At 39.0% G+C, this 22,721-nt stretch overlaps 1 protein-coding gene across 1 annotated transcript in view; it reads right to left on the bottom strand.

The window, feature by feature from the left end:
• ext1b (exostosin glycosyltransferase 1b) overlaps positions 1 to 22,721 on the bottom strand; it is a 71,712-nt gene that overhangs the window by 16,462 nt on the left and 32,529 nt on the right. Inside the window, exon 2 of the mRNA XM_083524055.1 lies at positions 387 to 480. Within this exon, the coding sequence (XP_083380181.1) occupies positions 387 to 480 (94 nt within the window). The remainder of the gene's footprint in view (positions 1 to 386; positions 481 to 22,721) is intronic.

Here is a 22,721-nt window from a genome sequence, read left to right as displayed (position 1 = left end):
GTACTGAAATAGAATGGTGAAAATACAAGCACTTCAATTTTTCCTGTAAATCACACAGCACATGAGTATCTGTGTGGAAATTGCCAGCTCTTATTGAAAATATACGACTTCTGCTTGTGTCAGGATTAATGTAAGGGTAAGGATGCAACTTCAGAGGCTTAGAGCTACTCCCAGACATTCAAATTGTTAAACCACTGACTCACACACTGACGTATGTGGAAAAGATGAACAGTGGCCAAATAAGCGCTTCAATTCCTGAACTGAGAATACAAAGTCCATGCCAGGAGGCTCAGCTCTTGAACACAAAACAATCAGCAAAGGTGTGTGTGTGTGTGTGTGTGTGTGTGTGTGTGTGTGTGTGTGTGTGTGTCTTAGAGCCAGCTCACCTGCAGCGCTTCCAGGAAGCGAAAGGAGCCCAATCGTCGTCCTCGTGGCACCAGACAGAAGGTGGAGTTGTGAAGCATTTCACGGTAGTCGTATCTGTAGTAATAGTGCGCGCGCACACACACACACACACACACACACACACACACACGAGTTAAGCTTTTGTCCATCTCAATTCTTTTCATCTACCATCTTCATTAATCTCTTGGCCCATAGTGCACCTCCTTCCGTTCATCCTTCTCTCTCTGTCTCCGTCTCCCTCTGTCCCTCTCTCTTTTTTTCTACCTCCTCCGCTGTGAAGTGTCATCTGGCTACCCAAACACAATGATTTGGCTTCTTTTGGGTAATGAGCTATGAGTGACACCAGCTTGCATAAGCCAAGCACATTTGCCAGGAGTGTGTCTGGAGACAGGATTTATCCATCTCATACACGCGCACATGCACACGCACACGCACACACACACACACACACACACACACACACACACACACACACACACACACACACAAGGTTCACACTTTACTCAGTCCCACATCTCAGTCCCACACAGCACAGATGCCTTGAGAAGATATATAGGTGTTTTCCATATCAAAGAGACAGAAAGTCATTTCTCTGCCACTGAGCTCAGGGGAGCAGCCGTGCCACAGATGGGTCCCTCTCACTTACAGACACAGAGAAATGGCAGGAAATGTGAAGCCATATAGAGGCTAAAGGGTACGAGAGAGACAGCCAGTCGTCAGGTAGAAAACATTTCGGGTAAAGGTTAAGTCACAACAATTACACAGCAGGCATGCACTTACACTGGCACCTACATGATTTTACCCCATAAAATAGTCTGGATGTAACAACACCTACAGGTGTAACAATTTTGTATGCGCTGGGAGATTCTCACATCCAGGAACACCCACACTGTCCACTTCTCACACCGATCCCGAACAACCAGACAGTACATGCCCTACACTAACCTTCCTGCTAATTATTTTAGAGGCAAAACCATTTAGTCAATAGCACTTGTTTCATTAAGAAAGTTCTAAATAATCTTTCCCCTAATTCCAAGCCAAAAAAACAAAACCGATGTCCAGAGAAGAGTCAAATTTATATGTCTGGATTTGATGAACGTATTAATAACGCCTGCATGAGTTATTTTTGGGTGGATATCACTGACAAATGACCTGATATGCCAACTTTACCTTGTTTATCTTCGATCATAAAAAAAAACGATCTGTCACAAAGATCTTATTGTTTTAGTAAAATAGAGCTGAAATCAATGAAATTACATTACAAATCTGCTTCCTCAAACACAACAGAAAATAACGCAAAGGGAACTCTGTTTACTGTTAAGTGTGCGCCGCCATATTGTTGTGATGTCAAGGTGAATGGAAATCTGACTCTTCGGCTGCACTTGAACATGTCAGGGTCAGGTTTTCCTGCCTTTTTAGTACAATAGAGAGCAAAATAATTCTTCTTCCTCTTATGACTAAAATGTTGATTTATTTTTCATGACTACCAGTCCATCCCACTAACTGTACAATACAGGTCTAGTTTTTGGAAACAGACTGTAATAACTTGCTTAGTAAACACTTATTGGGATTTAAATATTACTACTGTTTTGAAAAATATGATCAGTAGGCCTATAAAATGTCTGCCATTTAAAACATGCAACCCTCATTCCAGAATAACTGACCTGGGCACTTGTGAGGTAACAAAAGAATGAAACCGCCATCAGAAGGAGAGGAAGTGTGTGTGTGTGTGTGTGTGTGTGTGTGTGAGTGAGAGAAATAGAATTTGAGAGGAACAAAGCGATGTTTTCTTCAACATTGTAAAACGTGCGATTAATCAATCCAATTAACCCGACAAAAAATCTAAAAGCTTCATATCTGACCATCGGCTCATACCCGTATAAGACTGAACCCTTTGGTCCCATTGAATTTTTCTTAAGTCTTCTGGCATCTCAGTTCTGATTCATACCTCTAGCCTCAGTCTGTCAGGCAAGCTCTAAATATTCATGCGCTCTCATATTTCCTGCACTTCCCAGCTGTAGCATGACCGACATAGATAACATTTCCCTTGCCTACAGCAATGCTGCTTATAAACACAGACTGATCAACTGAACTGATTTGTTGAATGAAATATCTGCTGGCTATTGTCCACCATGGGTTCACATTCAGGCACTATTATTCAATGACTCCACTGTAAGTAAAACACAGGATTTTCCAGCTGCAAAGTGCAACCAATACATAGCAATTTAGGGCAATATCAGTTTCTTGTTGGCCATGATATACGGGTATAATCTGAATGCACTTTCAGGAACCTTAGACTACAGTGCACTCTTGAAAATGGATCGGAATTTCTTAACGTAACCACTGTGTATTTTTAGAATTTCAGCTAGGTTATATTGTGGTTTGGGAGGCAGGATGGTTTCATCTTGCAACCACTGCTCTAGAAATGCAGCTCTGACTGTGTGCTGGGAGATTCTGCAGGTAACTGGCTTTGCAGTCAGTCAGCTAAATGAACCACATTTTTTAATTTATTATTAAAGAGAATATTTATTTTAGTAAAAAAAAACAAAAAAACACGAGGTTTAATGCATGTGAATAAAAATGGAACACTGATTTTTTGTTAAATCAGTACCAAGCTGAGAACATGTCTTATTAAGGAAGTCTGCAGAATTTTTAAATAAAATAATTTGCAATATAAATGACAATCAGACCAAGCTCCAGTGAGTCTACAGTCCCCTCATCACTGCGCTCAATGACGAACAAAATAGTGCAGCTACAGCTGTCCAAATATCTGCGGTAAATAATATCTCATCTTGAGTATAGATGGGCTGCACATAGGCTTCTAACAACAACAAACATCAGCTTACAAGGAAAAACCTATTAAAACTGGTGCGATTAACCTGAGGGGAAGCTGTTCCTTTTTTCAATCTGTAAAATGTCTAAACAACCTTTAGGCCATATACATATTAGCTGCGAAAAGAGAAAAAAGCCACTAAATGCAATTTTTGAAGCCCCAGCATTCTGAATAATCCAGTTGTGTTTTTTGGCCACAATTTGCCACTAGCCAATGGCAGACGTGCAAGATTCTGGGTTCTATCTTAGCATCTCAGACCAACTTTGAGCCTCACAAGAAAATGGACTGGCATCTAATAATATAAGAAAAAGCAAAAACATAATCTCCGCTCCTCCAGCCCACAGCCAAAAACCGTTCCAGACCATGTCAAATGCTCATCATTAAAGGGAGACGCTTCTTGGCGCTGTACGAGTCGAATGTGAAATGTGTTTTTTTTTTTTCTCCCCGAAAAGGAGGGAATGCAAAATGTGCTGTACACTGGAGATTTCATCCGTCTTACACACACCAGCCAGCAAAAGAGGGTTTCAAAGTGCTGGTGAGATTAGCAGTGACCAGAGGGAATAAGCATCATGCTTCAGAGTGACTGAGTGAGTGACTGGAACATTAGCGACTTGGAGTTCATTAGCCAACTTATGTTAGCACAAATGAGAGTCCTCAGGCCCTACACTGTAATACACTACAATGTATTACAAAATATCTATGATGTCAATGTGGGTGACTTATAGCTATCCTAATGGGATTCTCTGAACAGGATTCCCCCCATAACCTTCTCTCTGGGCACCTGATGGTGAGTCTCACTGTGTCTGTAACCCACGAATTTGTGCCATTAATCAATAAGTATTAAAAAAGATTTGTTCTTCTTGCATTTAGTCAAACAATACTTTTAGAAGAAAGGGTGAGGGGGACACAGTGACAAAGTGTGCACACCTTTAAGACATGTTAACACTCTATGAATCATGGTGTTGGTGTTGGTGGTGGTGGGGTGTCTGTGTGAGCCAAAGGGAAATTCCAGCATTATGGATGTGACATCTGAACTCATATTGACCTGAACAGTGCCTCACTGCCTGCACAAGCGCAGCATCTCTGGTCATGTCACCTTGCAAAAAGAAGCCTCTGATTTATTTGTACAGATCTGTACAAATTCACATAAAGTGTCAAACACGGACAGCAATTTTTCAAATCTCTCATACTAAATACTGCAAATGACTGAGTACTCTTTTTTGTGTAAGCATTTCTGAGGGAAATCAGACCTTCTAGGTGTATGATGTGTTGGAAAGCAATCACGTCTGACTTGCTATTTGTATGAATGATTAAAATAGGAACTCATGTTGCATTTGAGGTGATGCTGAAACTTGTAATTCCATGTCCATGATCATTAAAAGCAACCGAAAACCCCTCAGCTTGCCATCTTCTGTGTTTACTGAGTGACATCAAAACAAACATGGCCGCTCACACTGTAAACAGTGCAAAGTGCACATTCTCTACAATTACAACAGTTTATGTGACTGTTTACTTTGAAACGTTTCATAAACAGGCACAGCACTTGGTTGAATTTACAACACTGACAATAATAAACACTATTTTCAGAACTTAACAGTCAGCATTAGCGTTCTCGCTAATAATAGTCGACTGGTTTGTCGCTAACACTACTCGCGTTTGGTCCAGTGGCAAGTTAGTAGCGGAGTTACTCTTCAAAATAGCAGCACAGCAACAGCTGCAGTATTTAGTCTCAAATGTTGTGAATGTTTGAAGAACATGTTCGACAGAACAGCACCAAGTCACTCAGGCCTGTGAAAAAGACCCATTAAAGTAGTTTTTATGAGCTTGATGTGTTCTGACAAAGTAAAGACACGCTTTTGTGGAGGCATCCATGTTTTTTTTTTTTTTTTTTTTTGGGGGGGGGGGGGGGTATTTTTGCACTCATAACAGCCCTGAGGTGGGAAAAGACTATTACAACTTGCAAATTACAACTACCAAGGTAGCATGAACACAGCATAGGAATAACCTACAAATGAATTGAGAAAAACAGATGTCTCCATCCACTGTGCTAAAACTAATCACTGACAACAGATTTTTTTTTTTTTAAATAGAGAGGGGGGAAAAAAGAAATAGTAAAGACTTTATGGGACAAGGTTACCAGACACAGTGGGAAATTGTGCAATTCTGCTTGCTGTCAGATAGATCACATCATTGTGAAGAGCAGCAGAATGGTCAGAATGCTTGGACTTGCATTTTATTTACTTAGACATGTTTCAAAGCGCATGATAATTCCAAATGATTAGTGCATAGTGCCACAGTAGAATGTGTGTGTGTGTGTGTGTGTGTGTGTAGTGAAGAAGTCAGTGTAATTTGGAACATGACAGCACATGTCTCACTGAGGTGGATGTGTGAGTGAGGAACGTGCACGGGCATTTCAGTCACTTTCATCCGAGATCACACATTTCCACAGGCGAGATGTTAATGAAAGGTCAAAACACACACACACACACACACACACACACACACACACACACACACACACACACACACACACACACACACACACACACTGCAGTTCAAGAGTCATCACCCTTAGTTTCTAAAGAAAACTAGAAAAGAAATGTCTTAAAAGCATTCCATTCTGACTCCAGCTCTAAGTGCACACGAGGGACATGCTAATCCCAGTTACACAAATACACACCCAGGTAATGTAAACACTTTGCTACACTGCACTCCCATGTGTACAACACAACTGCCTTAAAAAGTGTAGGTGTTTTGGATACACACATCAGAAAAACTGCAGATAGTCTACATGGCATGTATATATAGATGTATGTAGATGTACACTATATACGGGCAGGAGTGCGTCATCATAACTGACTTGGTCATAAGCTGTATATGCAGTGTACAGATGAAGCTTAATACCCACCCACACACACACACAGCCATATTCATACTAGTGGCATGCATGGTCTCAAGTACAAGCAGCTGCTCATGCATCATATCATATATCTCAGTCTTACACACAACACCAACACATACTGCTTTATTCAAACCATTTAGCTGACTGTGGCATATAATGAGCTCTGCACCAGTAGCATCGACGCTCTTATAATAACATTTCCGCAGCTCATCAGCGGTGTCAGAGATGATGGTAACTCTCCAGAGAATTTACTATAGGTTTACTAAAAATCCCTTTTTATTAAAACACTTATCAAACCATTCTAGAGCAATGCATCAGATTTGAATATATTTAAGCAATAGCCAAGAAGAGAGTCTGAAAATGGCAAAGATTCAGTTACATGAAGATGCTGCTGGAATTGTATGTACATGTATTGGATTGATCACCACAAAACGTTCAACCCCCGATGACCACGAGTCAATTAAAAGACAAACAAATCATAATTGTTTTTAAGACCAAGTCAAAATAAAATCGTTTCCTGCTGAAACGCCACAATTCTGGTACGCCACATTTAGCAGCAATGTCTGAGACAGGGGGAGACACATGAGCATCTTTGCTCTAATTTATCAGAAATCTTTTTGTTTGAAAAGAAACAGCATGATTATGCTAATTACAACAGCTCAACATATTTAGGCACCAAAGTGAACGCACGACGATGACAAGATAAAATCCCGAGAGAAATACAGTAGTTGTGAAAGGAAGGAGGAAGACAGTGAACAATGACTTTCTTGGTCGGCTACTGTTTAGATACAAGCCGTTGTAACGCGTTGAGTCTGGGTTAAGGGAGCGCTCACTAACTCCAGTTGCAAATGAAATCATATAAGCACAGACAGGTTTCCAAAACTCGTGCTTTTTTATTTTTCTTGGCAACAGCGTTACGGGTTAGTCAGAGAAACTTAGAAATGAGCATTAGAAAATAATGAGCACATAATCCTCAGTCACACACACACACACACACACACACACACACACACACACACACACACACACACACACACACACACACACACACACACACACACACACACACACACACACACACACACGCAGTAATACCGGCAGAATGCAGTGACGTGCTGTTCCCAAAATGCCGCTCTGCTCTTAAAAGAGCCACAACATATTTCAGTGTAACAGACACTGTCTTTCAGTAAAGCCTGTGTAAAGTTCATTAGTTTCAGTGTAGACCTGCGGCTTATACACAAGCGTATAATTTTACAAATATTTTTATTTTTAACATAAATAAGACGCCCCGGCTTATACAAGGGTGCGCTTTATAGTCCGGAAATTACGGTAGCTAAAAACATAAATGAATTATCACGAGCTAGCGAGATATTAAATCCTATTTTACCTAGCCATTCAACTTTTTTTTTTTGGTTTATTTACAGTTGATTGTCGAGGTGATATTCATGTCAGCACGACTTACTCGGATAATTAAAATAACTGTTCATGATTGTATTACACTATCTCTATACAGAACATTTTCTGAAGCATTTCAAGCGCTGAGGCCAAAATTCCACATGAAACGAATAGCACAGTACAGGATTCAGATATTGTATTAACATATAAGCAGCAGACTTGAAATACAAGGTACAAGCAGAAAGGAGATGAATCAAAAGCTGTCTAGCAGGACTTGAATTGCAACTATAAATGCACACAACTCTCTACAATACCATTGGAAGCATAATGGTGTAGCTGGATTTTTATTTTTATTTTTTTTGGAGTGAAATCTGTTCAATTTTTTTTTCTATTTCACTTCTATTTTGTTCTGAAATATGTATCTGGGTCCAACACACCAGATCCGACCGTTCGGGTAATGAGTTTATACGAGTGTATTAAATCACCACACACAGCAAGGAGGCTGGGTTTGGAAAGCTCTAGGCTATTTGACAGACTAATGAGATCACAATCCAGCTAAATGCATGCTGGTCTAAAACCCTGTACGTTCCCTGAGGTTCTAGGAGACAACCCATGCACTTCAGCGGTGGTGGGAGCCTTTGCAGTGGCACAGAAAGCAGGTTAAAGCACCATCTGTTCCTGAGAGAACCCCCGAAAGGTGAGCAAACACTCTTAATTAACTAATTTACTTGCAAACGCATTCTAATTTATTCCATCTAAAGTGTAAACGCACAATAAGTCCATGCCATATGTGCCTCTGACATAGTGCGGTGTGAGGGTGAGAGAGTGCCTGCTCCTGAAATTAGATAAATGAATGAATCAATCTCGGCTGATGTTGGCAGAAGGGGGCTCGAGAAACAGCAAGGGTCAGAATCAAAACCTCGCTCACTATCACAGCGGGGTGCCTCAAAGTCAGAAAAGGAATCGATTTACAGCCTAGCTCTTCTGCATGAGGCACAAACAACACAATCTTCACACATAAGCAAGGCAAAAATGAAATCGCGAAGAAAGAAAAACATATTTCAATCGTTTTTCTTGCTGCAGAAAGTATAAATATCAGTGTCATGAATTGGATTGAGCCGGGGCAAGCTTGCGTCCCTAATGGCACCACTAGAAAGGGCCTTTTGAGGGATCAGGCTACATGATCCAGGTGTGGCTCTCAGAACTGGCTCACATGACACACCTGGAAGAGACACACAGAAAACAAAATAGGGAAGGAGTGAGAAATTCAGAGCACACCATAATCCTCCAGAACAAAAGGCTTTTTAAAGGCGTGGCTTCTCCTGCCACCTGCTTCGTCACACAGCCCTTGAAGGAGAGCTTTGATGGAACAGCCAAGATTTTCTGTAATCATGACACGTCATCTTTGGCAAGTTATTTCGGTAAATTCTAAAGACTAAATCTACTCAGCACGTTCTCTCTCTTTTCCTGCTTGAGTTCTCCCTGAATTTATACATGACTCCAACTTTATCTACAGAATATATTTATATTATGTTATGCGTCCAGAACAACATATTACCAGGGGAACTAGGCAGAGATGACCAAGTTAGGTTTCACCTATATTGAGGTTGGAAAGACCAATTAGGATGTAAGAATATAAAACGTATTAATACAAATAATAAAATAAAATACTTTTAAAAAAAAAGGAGAAACAGATTGTAAATACTCTCCAGCCTGGAGCACATGCAAAAACATTTTTAACACTAAGAAAATTAAATAAAACTTGTGGGCACAAATCTCATCAAATTTCACACCTACTCTTTAAAAAAGAAAAAAAAGACAAAGAGAGAGAGAGAGAAATAATAATAATAATAATAATAATAATAATAATAAAATAAAATAAAAAAACTGAAAGATTTCACATTTCATGGAAAATTTTAATAAAAGTCCACAACAAATTAAGCTTCTGTAAGCAGGGACACTTTTAGTGGAGCACTTGAGCAATAAAAGTTATTCATTTATTCAACTACAATTAACCATTTATCTTGGTCAAGGTCATGGTGGATTCCAGAGTCCATATCAGAAAAACCGTGCATGAATAGAACATGGAGACCAGTACATACATACACATGTATATCTACATACATACATACACAGATTTATCTTCCGTGCACAGCAACCCGGCATTTTAGACTTCAAATGAACCTATTTTATTTATAACAGCACTACAATTTAATTTAACAGCATCCATTCTACATAACTAACGGAGATGTTATGAATCTGGAGCTGGTCCACACCGAGTTGAAGCTAAAACCTTAATTTGCTAAACCTACTGTATAAACCCTACACACATTTTCTATTCCCTCCTGCACCAAGCACAGTCCAATTACACTTATTGTGATGCTTCCTTCTTCTCCCTTGTGTACATGTGGGAATAAGATACTTTGTAAGCAGATGGATCGTGTTGCAGAGGAATCGTGATCTCGGAGTAAAAGAAGCTTTTCTTCTCTACCTCATACTATAGCCACTACTATGACTGCCAGCACACTGTGACCAAAAAAAGTCCTATTCCCAATTATATGTATTAGCAATTCTACAGTGTTGTGTGTCTTTGTTTCTCCATAACGAGTTATTTTGCTCTTCAGTTTCTTCAATTCTTTCAGTGAGACTAAAATGGCCATACTATATCTGAGCATGTACCTCTCCCAGCAAAATTACAGGAGAATTGAAAGTAACAGCACTTTTATTACCAATTCAGTCTCAGGGCCACACTGCATCCTTAAATTAATATACCAATATACTTAATAATAATTGCCACTTCATCCTTTCTTTTCTGTGCGGCAGCATAATCCTAAAACATACCTTCCACTCCACAAGAAAAAACCCACACCCAAGAAACGGAGTGCTGTAAAATTGTTTTAGATAATAAATTCATGAAGTTCTCTCTCGCTTCATTTTCCCGCGTGGCGGAAGTCATCATGGCATAATACTCCTTATTTCACTTTCACAATGATGTTCAAAACAGAGAGAGAAAGTCATCAAATCATTGCTCTATAAAACCGTCAATAATAAAAAAAAAAGAAAAGAAAAAAACCCAACAAAAAAATAAAACAAGCTACAGTTTCGACTGTAGGGTTTGGCCTCATCTCTAGCAATAAGAGTACAAAAAGACTCAATGAAACATTTATGGCCAGGTCCACCTGCCTCACGCTATCCACAGTTAGGTTAAATGTGTTAAATAGAGCACAGAACCTCAGCGTCTTGCTCCTTTCCCTCTAACTAATGAAAGCTTGCAGACATCCATCCATCGTTTCACCACCGTCATCCCTCACTCTCTTTTCTTACAGTCATGCATTTTATAGAAGCGACTTCACCCGCCCCGACAGGATCCGCGTAACAGAACAGAACAAAACATCAGTCCCTTTATAGAAGGTTTTTTCAATGCCCTTGTGAGCTTCATTTTCTGCTCCAGACACAAGAGCTAGCTTTGGACACAGCAAATAAAGGCAAACAAAAGGATTAGAGTAGCTCACAGGAAAGAAAGAAAAAAAAAGAAAGCAGAACGTTGCACCAAATGGCACATCTGTGTTATGCAGTTTGGAATCAAAGAGTCCTACTTCCACCTGCGAGTGTCAATGGGGAAGAGGAAGCGTCTCTCGCAGAGACACCAATCAGTGTGTCAGGCAAGCAGAAGCAAACAAAAACAGCAAAGCACTAAAGTGACTCTTCCATCTTGCAGCCAATTTCACAAAAACACCAGTTCCCAACATATAATTCAAGCGTCTCAGTGTTGACAATGGCACAATGGACTTGGCTAATGTGAATGACTGATTCTGTTTCAGTGCTGGACAGACTTGCAAAAAGAAAATTAAAAAAAAGGATCCGATTTAATAACGATAACAGCCAAGTTACAGATGACACTTTTTGCATGTAGACAGAAACGTCTATCAATTAAGTCACAATTTATTTATAGAAATAAATAAATATATATAAAAGAAATAACCAACCCAGTGATTTATTTCGTCTCAGAAGCACAGACCATGGTAACTAAGGGGGAAGTCATTACTGCATGAACTGCTTAATATTTGTTACGCTACATGCTATGGTGATAACTCATTAGATTTATTACCAATTGGATCAAATTCTGCCCCCCCATTTAAAATCCGATCCGGTGTTCTACTGACATCAGCCTGATACCATCCTATTTTAAATGCAATTTCTTTTTAAAAAAACAAAAAAACAAAATGCAAATCCCTTTTATTTCCCATCTGGAGAATATTGTAAAAGGTCACGTCCTTTAATAAGACAATCCAGGAGGTATAATAATGAAACAGTTAATGGAAAAAGTTCAATTTAATGTTTCCATAACTTTTTCCCCCACAATAAGAATGACCTCAGTTTTCTTTAGAACCCAATTTCGTTTTTTGCCATGTAACCAATATAGGGCAGTTATTTACTTTAACCTCCTGTGTAAATCTAACACTACATTTAACCACTGTACCATGAAACCTGAAATAAATCACTTCAACCAGTGTGCATTCAATGTTCAACACTGTGGATGTGTTTTAAAAAAGTAACTCACTATAAGAAGTGATGCACATTGACCTCCTCAACACTGTGAACCGAACAGTCAGTGTTATCAAATAAACTTGTATATGTTCATTGATCTAACTCACTTCATACTAAAAGCAGCCAAGTTGAATTGCTGTGACTTTCTGACATTGGGGTTGAATAGAAGTTTTTTTGAATCTGAAGTCCCTGATCGGGAATTCAGAATTGAGGGGTCTGTTTTATTTGGTTCGAATTCGCGCTTTGCCCTTTAAATCAAATGAAGCTAAACACAATACAGCGCAAGGTAACCATTGTTGTAAATAATGCCCTCTACAGGATGTCATTTCAATAGTATTTCTAACTCGGCTTGATCTCTGATCCAGGTGTTCCTGAAGGCCCTGGCTGACTGGTTCAGGTCATATTAGCACACTTTAACTCCCTGTGCTCACTATAATCAAGGGTTCTCAAAATGTTCTGCAGGATGTACACAGCTGTAACAAAGTAAATAAAAGAAATCACTGACCACCTGGCTATGCTTAATGGACCCCACTGTGAGACCCGCTGCTCCATATTACTGGTCCAGAGATACCTGCTGTACAGCTGGAAGGGAAGTGTTATTTACTTCAGAGAGCTATTGTATTTAGGCAGAAACCATGCTGTTGGCAAATAGTCTGGCTGAGACAGGAGTCATGTGCTCTTACTGGTTCACCAAACGAACTGTTGTGCCTTTTTTTTTTTTTTTTACCCAAAAAGAGAGGACCCTTTCTTTCACTATATGCCCCGATAAAGCTTTTGTGCAAGCTTTTATGCCTAGGTAATTTGACTGCTGGCCTACAAATGAGCCACTGCAGGTAAGAAGGCAGACCTGTGAGAGCCTGAGTGTGTTTAAGTGTAAGCTCTTGTGCATTTGTATAAACTCTGGTCTTGAAGTGAACAATGACTCCAGTCAGACTTTACCAGACACGCATTCTTCATCATGCTGATCCATGAATTTATGTATTTTGACAATAACACAATTTTATTTAGTGCTAAACAATGACTTTTTATGTGTCCGACATCAGATCGCAACTCAGAAGAATGAAAGGCCCTCAAAGCCTTAGTTTATTCGCTTAAAAACCCTCATCCTTTGTGTGTGTGTTATATGGGTCAGTATAGCTTTTCACAGGGCCCTAAAATCATTTCACATCTTTTTTAACAAATCTTTGCCTAAAAGAGGGGTTTTTGTATTAAAAACGTATAAATGTGCACAGTGTGTTTTGTACACTAAGAACAGAAGGTTCTATTAAACCCAAAAAGAGCTCCAGAAATGTAGGTCATACCTGCAATTATTCTTTTTTTTTTTCCTTCTTTTTTTTTACCGCATCAAAAGCATGCCTTCAGGCAAACGTATAAACTACCATTCATGATGGGTAACCAATTATGCCGTTCAATAGTGGTCAAAAAGTGAAAGGAAATTAAAAAATAAATAAATAAATGCAGGTCTCTACAATCTTTAAGAAACGATCGAAGACTTTGTTGGACAGACCAAGCCGATCTGAGCTCCCAGACAGAAGAAATAGTTCGATTGTGACAGATAAACACAAACCGACTTTCTAAATGTCAAAGCAGCAAAAGAGCATGGTGAGCAATAGTCGTCTCAGCTTGCTCAGTGGCCTGTAACAACTGCATCGGTCATGTTGATTGGAGCACAGCAGTGATTGGACAGAAGCAGGGGTCTAACCAAGTAAGATGGCTTGAGGATCTGACAGCAGTCGAGCTGGGCTTTATGAAGCATGGACGGTTTAGAGGTCAGGGAGTATGTGTCACTGAAAATTCATCAATCCACAGCTGCTGCCTGTTCTTGAAGTCATGCCTTTATTGCAGAAAAGCTAGTTTGAATGAACTAGACTGGGATGGATCTCCTGCTGAGATACAGGGCAGTGAGAAGGCTTGTGCTCGAACAAAAAAAAAAATTAATGAATAAACAAATATGAGGATGGCAGCATCATGCTCCTGGCCATGAAAAAAAAACAAAAAAACAACAACAATAGCTGAGAAAATTCATCATCGAACAATACTTTCTACCAAAGATTGTACTGATCTCTATAGTGAATGATCAAAATTGTGGCAAGACCTGAAAAATCTATTATCTCTTTAATAGTAATAGCTCTGACGGGCAAGCTGAAGCCATGTATAAGAATTATTCGTCTGAAATCATATCTAATCAGTTAATGCACCAAGCAGCTGGCAATGTTAACATGGGCTGTCTGAGTGATCGCTTCAGCGCTTGCTGATTTAAAGGAATCTACAATGCCACAATATCCAAGAATAAATATCTTATCTTTACCAATTTTGGGTAAAGCTGCTCATTTGAAAAAGAGTACTAGTTATTGCTCAAAAATATAAATATAAAATGATTTGCAGGGTTTTGAAATTTTCCAATTTAACAGATATACCTTTAAAGCCCCACCCCTTTCTCCATCTCATATGCAAAGGTGACTGATGAATGTTTTAAGTACTTTGGGGGGCATTAATGGAAAAGTTCAGCCTTGTGGACATTAGAGAAAAACAATTATTAAAAGATTACATTGAAAACTTGGTGTTTAGTGTGCATTAGCTGGAAATGGGGGGAGGGGGGGGGGGTTGAGTTTTCATGATTAGCACTGCTGACTGCACAGCTGGAAATGCTATTAGGCCCCACCCTCACTCTCCTTAAACTGGAAACAGTTGAAATGTGTTATTTCCTGTCTTTTCAGGCTATTGGTTCTGGGTGATTGAATAGTTTATCGGGTTTGTTTTAAATGCTAAATCCCAAGAAAGGGAGCCAACCCCCCCCAAAACAAATCAATATCATGCAAGCCTAAAGATTGTTCTTCATTAATAATTAACTTAAGTCTTAAATCATTTACATTCCTTTCACTCTTTCACAAATAAAACCACAAGAATGAACAGTTATACAAAAACTATACACTATAGTTTTAAAAGGCAAATGCATTTTCAAGGCAGTTGTTTGTCAGAAGTGTCCAGAATAACAGAATCCTGTGATAGAATGCTGAGCTCATGGAGCTGGTACATGGGAACAGGATGCTAACAACGTTGAGTCAGGTCCTCCAAAAAGCGTGACACATTTGCCTCTTTGCTTGAATGATGACTTTTAAGAGCTCCTGGTAATAGCCTGTCCCGCCGATTCGGGAGGCCATAAATCTTCCGCCAAGAAAAAAATGAGAAAGCAATCAGGTGGGGAAATCGGGTCTGCGCAAATGTGTGACGCGTATTTCGGCAAGTCTTTCCACCCACCACTTAAAATGATTAAAGACTCAGATGCAGAACAAAACAGTGTTCCTGTACATAACCCAATTAAGCTGTTAACAGATATCAGCCTGAGAGGGATTTTCTATTTACTTTTGCACTTCTGGATGCAGTAATAGGGGTCAGAGAGTGCAGCTGGGACCCGAGGTGAGGTGCAGACATGTTGCAACAAATCCCAGTCCTGGGTCTTAGGGTGATGGGAGGATTTCTGTTTCTGACTCTCTCACTTGAAGAAGTCTGACTAATAGATACTTTGCATGTTCCTGCATATGAGAAAAAATATCCAGTGATTGACTGGTTTAGCTTTTAAACTTTGTGTCTTCCTAAAAATCAACATATCACAGTGAAGATTTGAGGCTTGTCTGACAACACATAATTCAGGAGACCTTTCTGTGCTCAAGTGGCTCTTCATTCACTTTCATGCCAATTATCTCTATTACTAATTGCCTTAAATTGCTCTTACCCTTAGTCCATTTTCTTTCCTTTTCCCTGGCAGCCCTGAAGAACACATTTCTACCTACACAGTTCATTTATATTCCATTCAAATGAGCAAAAAACGATAGAGTATGAATGTACCAAGATGAGTCAAACCATGCAACCAATTAAAAGGCTACTGCTGCATTACTGAGGGCTGAACTCATCTGTATGTTTTTAGATCAAGTTTATATATATTTAAAAAAAAAGATCAGAACAGATTAGAGTCGGTAAATAAACACTATGGCTAACACAAGCGCACTGACACCAGACATTTGTGAATTTACATTTACAACATTTTGCAGATGCCCTTATGTTAAGTGACTTATAGAAGTACTTTGAAGTCTCTATCAATAAATACTAGAGCTGCAACAACTAATCGATAAAATTGATAATAATCGATAATGAAATTGGCTGATTAGTTGGGTTGCTCAAATTATGGTTTAGCATGACGGTAAAATAATACAGCTGGCCGCGAAAAAATGGCAGACAGAACAGGGTCAACCCGGCAGCAGGAAAAATAGATAGAATAGAATAGCCTTTGTCACATTTACTTTACAGCAGAGCGAAATTTGTTCGTCGCATATCCCAGCTTGGTCAGAATCTGGGGTCAAAGCACAGGGTCAGCGGCAGGTGACACGGCGCCCCTGGAGCACAGAGGGTTAAGGGCCTTGCTCAAGGGCCCAAGAGTGGCAGCTTGGCGATACCGGGGCTTGAACCCCTGACCTTCCGTTCAGTAACCCAGCACCTTAACCACTGAGCTACCACTCCCCTGAAAAAGTGTGCATCCCAAGTCATCCAAGGAATATGAGCATTTTATACTAAACGCAACAAAGAAAACCGTACCTGCAAGTTATTTCAAGGCGGAGCTTTTGTGGTATGGAGGTACCACAGTAATGCACGAGAAAAGCAAACAGACTGGAGTCATGGATGAAGCTGAAACATCGGCACAGTAAGCAGAAATTGTAGAATCCTCATCATGTGAAAATGGTGTAGTTTAATGAAGCGCTATCGAGTAAACCTTGCGTTTGTAACTTCAGGACAGTCGCACTGGATCTGTTGTGCATCAGGTTGCGCAATCAGCTCGCTCATGACATCATGATGGATTCAGCAGCATTAGCTGATTACATTTTAGTCACTTATGTTGTTTTCAGTGAATGCGCATGTATTTGTACACAATGCATATTTATTATTTTTTTAATCAAGCCTGTTAGCTTGCCGAGTTCCTCCATTCCATCCTCTTTTTATAGCATTTGTCTACTACAAAAGTAAACTGACCTGTTTTAAACTGTGATTTACTGCTTGTTTTAATGTTTGTATATTTAATTTATGCATTTATTATCTTATTATTATACAAGATAAAATTATATATTCTAAATGCTTATATCCTTACAACTAAACAGTGTGTATTTTTTTTTTAACAAATTGTCAAAATAATAATGTATTATATTTTTATAGATTTGTTTAAGCAGTTGTCAACTTGCAATCTGCAAAATACAATACAAATGTTGATTTACACAAATTGCTTCACCTTGCATACTCAAATGCTGTTTTTTTTTTTTTTACAGAAAGAAACAACTCAGCATGAGTGAATTATTTCAAGGAGAAACCCCCCCATGTGCAGCTCGAAAAGCAGCCACTATAAATTTCAAAATGTCTTAATTAAAGATAGATATGTGGCTTTTGCATTTTTAAAGTACACTTTTATACTAGATATCGTGAATTAGGGTTTTATATAGTTATAATAAGCAAAACATCCAATTTTTTAAATATAGTTTTTTATCTGATTAATCATTTAATCAAAAGAAAATAATAATAATAATAATAATAATTAATAATAATAATAGTCTGAACATTTGATTACCAAAATAACTTAGTTGCAGCCCTAACAAATACAGTAATCCCCCGTTTATTGTGGTGGTTACGTTCCAAAACCGCAATAAGAGAAAAAAAACGTGATAAACAGACGCCACCCCAAAAATGCTATTATGTATACAGTACTGTACTGCATTAACATTCTACTTTATTTTCTAATTAATAAGTATATTTTTAGTAATAAGTTGTATTATTTCAACATAAAACTCCATAAAAACAATTCCCGATACGTTTTTTGCTCTATCGTGTTATCCGCGAGACACCGGGAAAATCAGGCAAACAAATTAGTTATGTGGCAAATGCAATTCCGCGATAAACCGAGGTTTGAACCGCGGTGAGATTTGAACCGCGGTAAAACTGGGGATTACTGTACATCCTCATTCTGTCAATAGAAGTGCTTCCAATGTCAAAACCCAGTTGGGGAGGTTGGTATAGAATGTAAAAACATCATATCACGTCAACATACAATTTATGCCAACATAAATACCCAATAAGGATGGTGTTCTTTAATCATTGTTTGAAGACAGACAGTGTTTCAGTCGTTGAGACACCTAGGAGAAGTTTATTCCAGCACCTAGGTGCCAAAATACAGAAGAGCTTGGAAGCCTGGCTTCCTTGTTACCTTAAGAGAAGGTACTCATCACTCCCTGTACTTCACACTCTCTTCGATACTCAAGCATTGCTCTATTGCTCCCACCAAAAGGTAGGTGGGTGCTGGTTCATTTTTGGATATGCAGGCAGGCATCAGTGTTTTAAATCTAATGCAGACAGCTACAGGAAGCCAGTGGAGGAAGCAGAGCAAAGAGGTGGTGGTGTGGGAGAACTTTGGATCAGTTGCAGAGGTTGAGGAGTGCTCAGAGGCAATCCTGCAAGATGCGAGGTGCAGAATACAGGCTCAAAGTGACTTAAGTTGGTGATTTCTTGGTGATTTCAATGGAGAAATCGTACAAAGGAGAAACTAGGATTAATGTAACAGATAAGAGGAGAGATGAGATGTGAAATAACATGGATTAGTGACAGGAGACAAACCCTCCCCCCCTCTCGAAACACAGCAGACAGAAATAAACATCAGGTAAGCAACAATGAGAGACAGATCGAGAAGAAGGCAAACTAAGCCAGATGAGGGAAGCAAAAAAAACAGGTGAGGCACAAGAAGCCCCCCCCCATGTACCCAGCAACATCATACCTTTTTAATGAGCGTATCCAACTAACATACAAACAACACACTTAGCAATCATGGAGTGTGGATGATTTTACCAGCTGTACTGAATCCTGCACCATGATCAAGCTCACATGGATGATGCCTGTGCTGTACTATGAGTAACAGATGCTCTTCAGTACAAGGAAAGTTGAACCCGCTTCAACATTCTCTTAAATCCAACGTCATTGGATTTATCAACGTAAACATACTGAATTCTTTGTGCGTGTGGAATAATTCCTTACTGATTCACTGGGAAAGAATGAGAAGAATTCTCAGCACATTAGAGAGATATATTTGATCTATATACACACGACTGTCGTTCTCATCTCCCTTTTCAGCTGAAGGGAGATCGTCCCAATGTACTTCAGTAGGAGAGGGAAGGAATAAAGTGAGCTTTATCTGAAGTGACTGAATAGAGCTTCTTAAGAGGCGTGACTGCGTGGCGTGGCAGCAGTGGTGGTCCAGAGCATGTTGTGTGCGAGGTAATCAGACATGCACCCGAGATTCATGGTTCTCACGCTCCCTCTCTCATACAATCTATTTTCACATAATGCTGTTTACTGTTACTAATGCACGCCTGGGAGAAGGTTTAACATCCTTCTGGCCTATAAACATCCTCTCGCTCATGCCAGAATATTAAAGGCGGTAATAATCAAGCTGAACTTACTTGGTAAATAATAAATAAACTCGTGTTCATTTTTAGGATTTCTTGCAGGAATGGCACAGTGTCAGATCACATGCAGTATTTTAATAGGATTGAGGTCAGGAGGTTTCGAAACACAGCATTTCATCTGGTTCATCTGTTGGCGATTCGCTGCTGTACTGGCGCCTCATCGTGTGGCCTGACTAAACCTCTTGCGTTTTTGTGTCACAACCACATGACCCGATGTTCTGCTACAGAACGCACTGGAATTGATTGACGGGGTTTCGAAGTTTGCACGAAAAATGTGAATTTTCTCCAACCGTGATGTCTACATTTTACCATGACCTCCCATTCCTCTTCAATCACTTTACGAAACATTGTTCTATGACAGGGCCATTCAACTACGATTTGTTACATAGAAAGATCTGAAAAGGCAACAAACGCAGTCTGAATTTCAACAACGGCTTTAAATGCTTATGGCTAGAAAACAAAGCGAGTCAGTCATTATCCTTTGCTGTTTGTTGCGCTTCACAAAATGCGGATAATTTTAATCTTCATCAAACTCAGTGCCCTGATCAGAGTTTTTCTAATGGGCACACTCGTGATTAGTCAATATCAAGTGCAATGGCTGTAGAAGAATTTTCCTTTTTTTAAGCTGATGAGGTTCATGGTCTTATTTGTAATTTCTTTTTGGTTTTCTCTGCATTTCGATCACGTTGCACCATATTGCAACAGAATTCTGTTGAGTTTGAGTCACCAAAATTATGACTGGTAAGATTTTTTTGTAAGAACTGGTCAAACTCGCAGCTCAACTGATTGCAAAATCGGACTACATCCATGTCTGCTGTAGTAATGCATCATTTAAAGAATTTAATCCATATACTTGTGCTAACTTCTGACTGCTGAAACCCGTCCTGTAATTATGTGCCTAATATTAAAAACAGTGGGGATTTTAAACCCAGACTCCCGTATTGAGAGATATCAAGAAGATCGAGAATATCAATATGAAGAGATCTAAAATGTACATTGGTAAATCTCACAGCTCTACTTTTAGCACTGGACTTCTGAACAAGTCAATGAAGAAGGAATTATCTTACCTTTGTGGTGGGAACACGGCATCCACAGAGGAAGATTGTATTCATAAAAAAAGAAAAAAAAAAGAAAATAAATATTGATAAGTGTTATATTCTGATAAAGGTCTCAAAATCAATGCTGAAAAACAAGTCTAAATCTCAGACCTCTGGGAAATAATTCTGAAAATGACATTTATTATGGGTGCATCTATTGACCTTTACAGCTGCAGCTGGAGTGTGCAATTTAAATCATATTCTTATCCTTGAGGCTGCTGAAATCTATATATTCCTGCATTATTATGCTAAAGAACACAAGTCCCACAATTAAACCACAAAAAAACCCAAAAAAAAAACACCAAATACAAAAATAAAAACAAAACATTTTCAAGGTGGGCAGTCACTTCATCAGTTTTCCTCTAGACAGTGTTCAGAGACTTCCTAAAGGATGCTGGGAAATACCCTAATTAAGCAGAAAAAACAGCAGGTAGGACTGCTAGCTGGAAGACTCTGTCCCATTAGGAGTCTGCGTCCAACCTCGTCATGACAAGAGGTCAAACATAAAACCTGTGGCAAAGCAGGGGTTGAGGGACAGAACGAGCAAAAGAGGGAGTGAGGGAGGCTTAATGAGAAAGACAAAATGGAAAGAAATTAGAGAAAACAGAAGGGATGAAACAGAAATAGAAAAAAAAAGGCACAGAGTTGTGCTGTGTTTCCCCTTAGCGTGGCCTGAAAGAAGAGAGAGAGAGAGAGAGAGAGAGAGAGAGAGAGAGAGAGAGAGAGAGAGAGAGAGAGAGAGAGAGAATGATGTATTCACAGAGCCTGCCTGCCACATTAGCAGTCTGCCAGGATAGTACTTGGGTGCTGATGTGACAGGGTGCATGAGCTGCTAATGCTGCCAGCTTTTGTGTGTGTGTGTGTGTGTGTGTGTGTGTGTGTGTGTCTGTGTGTGTGTGTCTGTGTGCATGCGTGCCCACGATTGATACGTTTGTAGCCAAGACGGAGTGAGCAAAACAAGTCTGAGCTGCAATTTAGTACATATTTTTGTGATTCTGTTTTAAATCAGTTCCTCAAAGAATACAAGTCATTTAATATTTGGTTAGATTTGTTTCCCATTTGTTTCAAAGAAATCTAATTTAAAATACACAATATTCATCATAAGGCAAAATCTAGTAGTTTGTTTTAGTGAGGTGTATTTGCTTGTTAAGCATTAAGTCACATAATGTGTCCCAACCACAGATATTCTGGAGATGTTTTACACAGGGTTATTTATTTCCCATCTGCGAGTTCTTAGGTTTTCTCCCATCAACCAAAAAATCATTGCAGTATTGTCACAAACAATTTTCCTGAGATTGGTTATAGTAGAAGTAAGTTTTTTTTTTTTAATTATTTTTTTATAGGCCTTTGTGGGCTTTTTTTTTTTTTTTTACTGTCCCATTATTTTAAACCCACGTAAAGAAAACAGAAAACAACTAAAGCCAAGCATTTGAAAATGACTTGAACAGCCTACTATGTGTGTTGATATATGAACACCTACCTAAACTGCAATATTAAATTATTTTTTTTGCACTAATGTGTAAAGAATTAATTTTATATCTCTATGCCTCCATAGGTCATCCGTATTATGATCTCCACCATGTTTCCTGACCAAATACAACCCATATCCAAATATTCTATATATGAAATATCAAGTCAAATGAAGTTGCATCATCTACATTATCGAGGAGAGGAAAATCGGGTTCTCTCATTTTCTTGCGATATGGGCTGACTGAAAGCGCATGAGATTCCTGTATTAAAGATTAAATTTTTTTTTTTTTTTTTTAAGTAAATCATTACAACATCCTTAATATCCCCATGCCACTAGCATGGACTCTGGGTGAAAACATAAGGTTTATTTACTAATTCTATGCTAAAAATCTCAACCTTGTTAAGTGTACATAGCAGCCATTGTTACCAAAGAATCCTGGTAGAGAAAAAAATGTAAAAAAAAAAAAGGGGAAAAAAAACAAAGAGAGAGAGAGAGAAAGAGATTACTGACTAAGAAGGATTAAGACATTTTTACAATGGTAAAAGTTAGACAAGCTAAATGTCAACCCGCTCTTGGA

Source organism: Silurus aristotelis (assembly GCF_946808225.1).
Source record: "Silurus aristotelis genome assembly, chromosome: 21".
Lineage (NCBI taxonomy): Eukaryota > Metazoa > Chordata > Actinopteri > Siluriformes > Siluridae > Silurus > Silurus aristotelis.
This window is presented reverse-complemented; position numbering and strand designations above follow the sequence as displayed.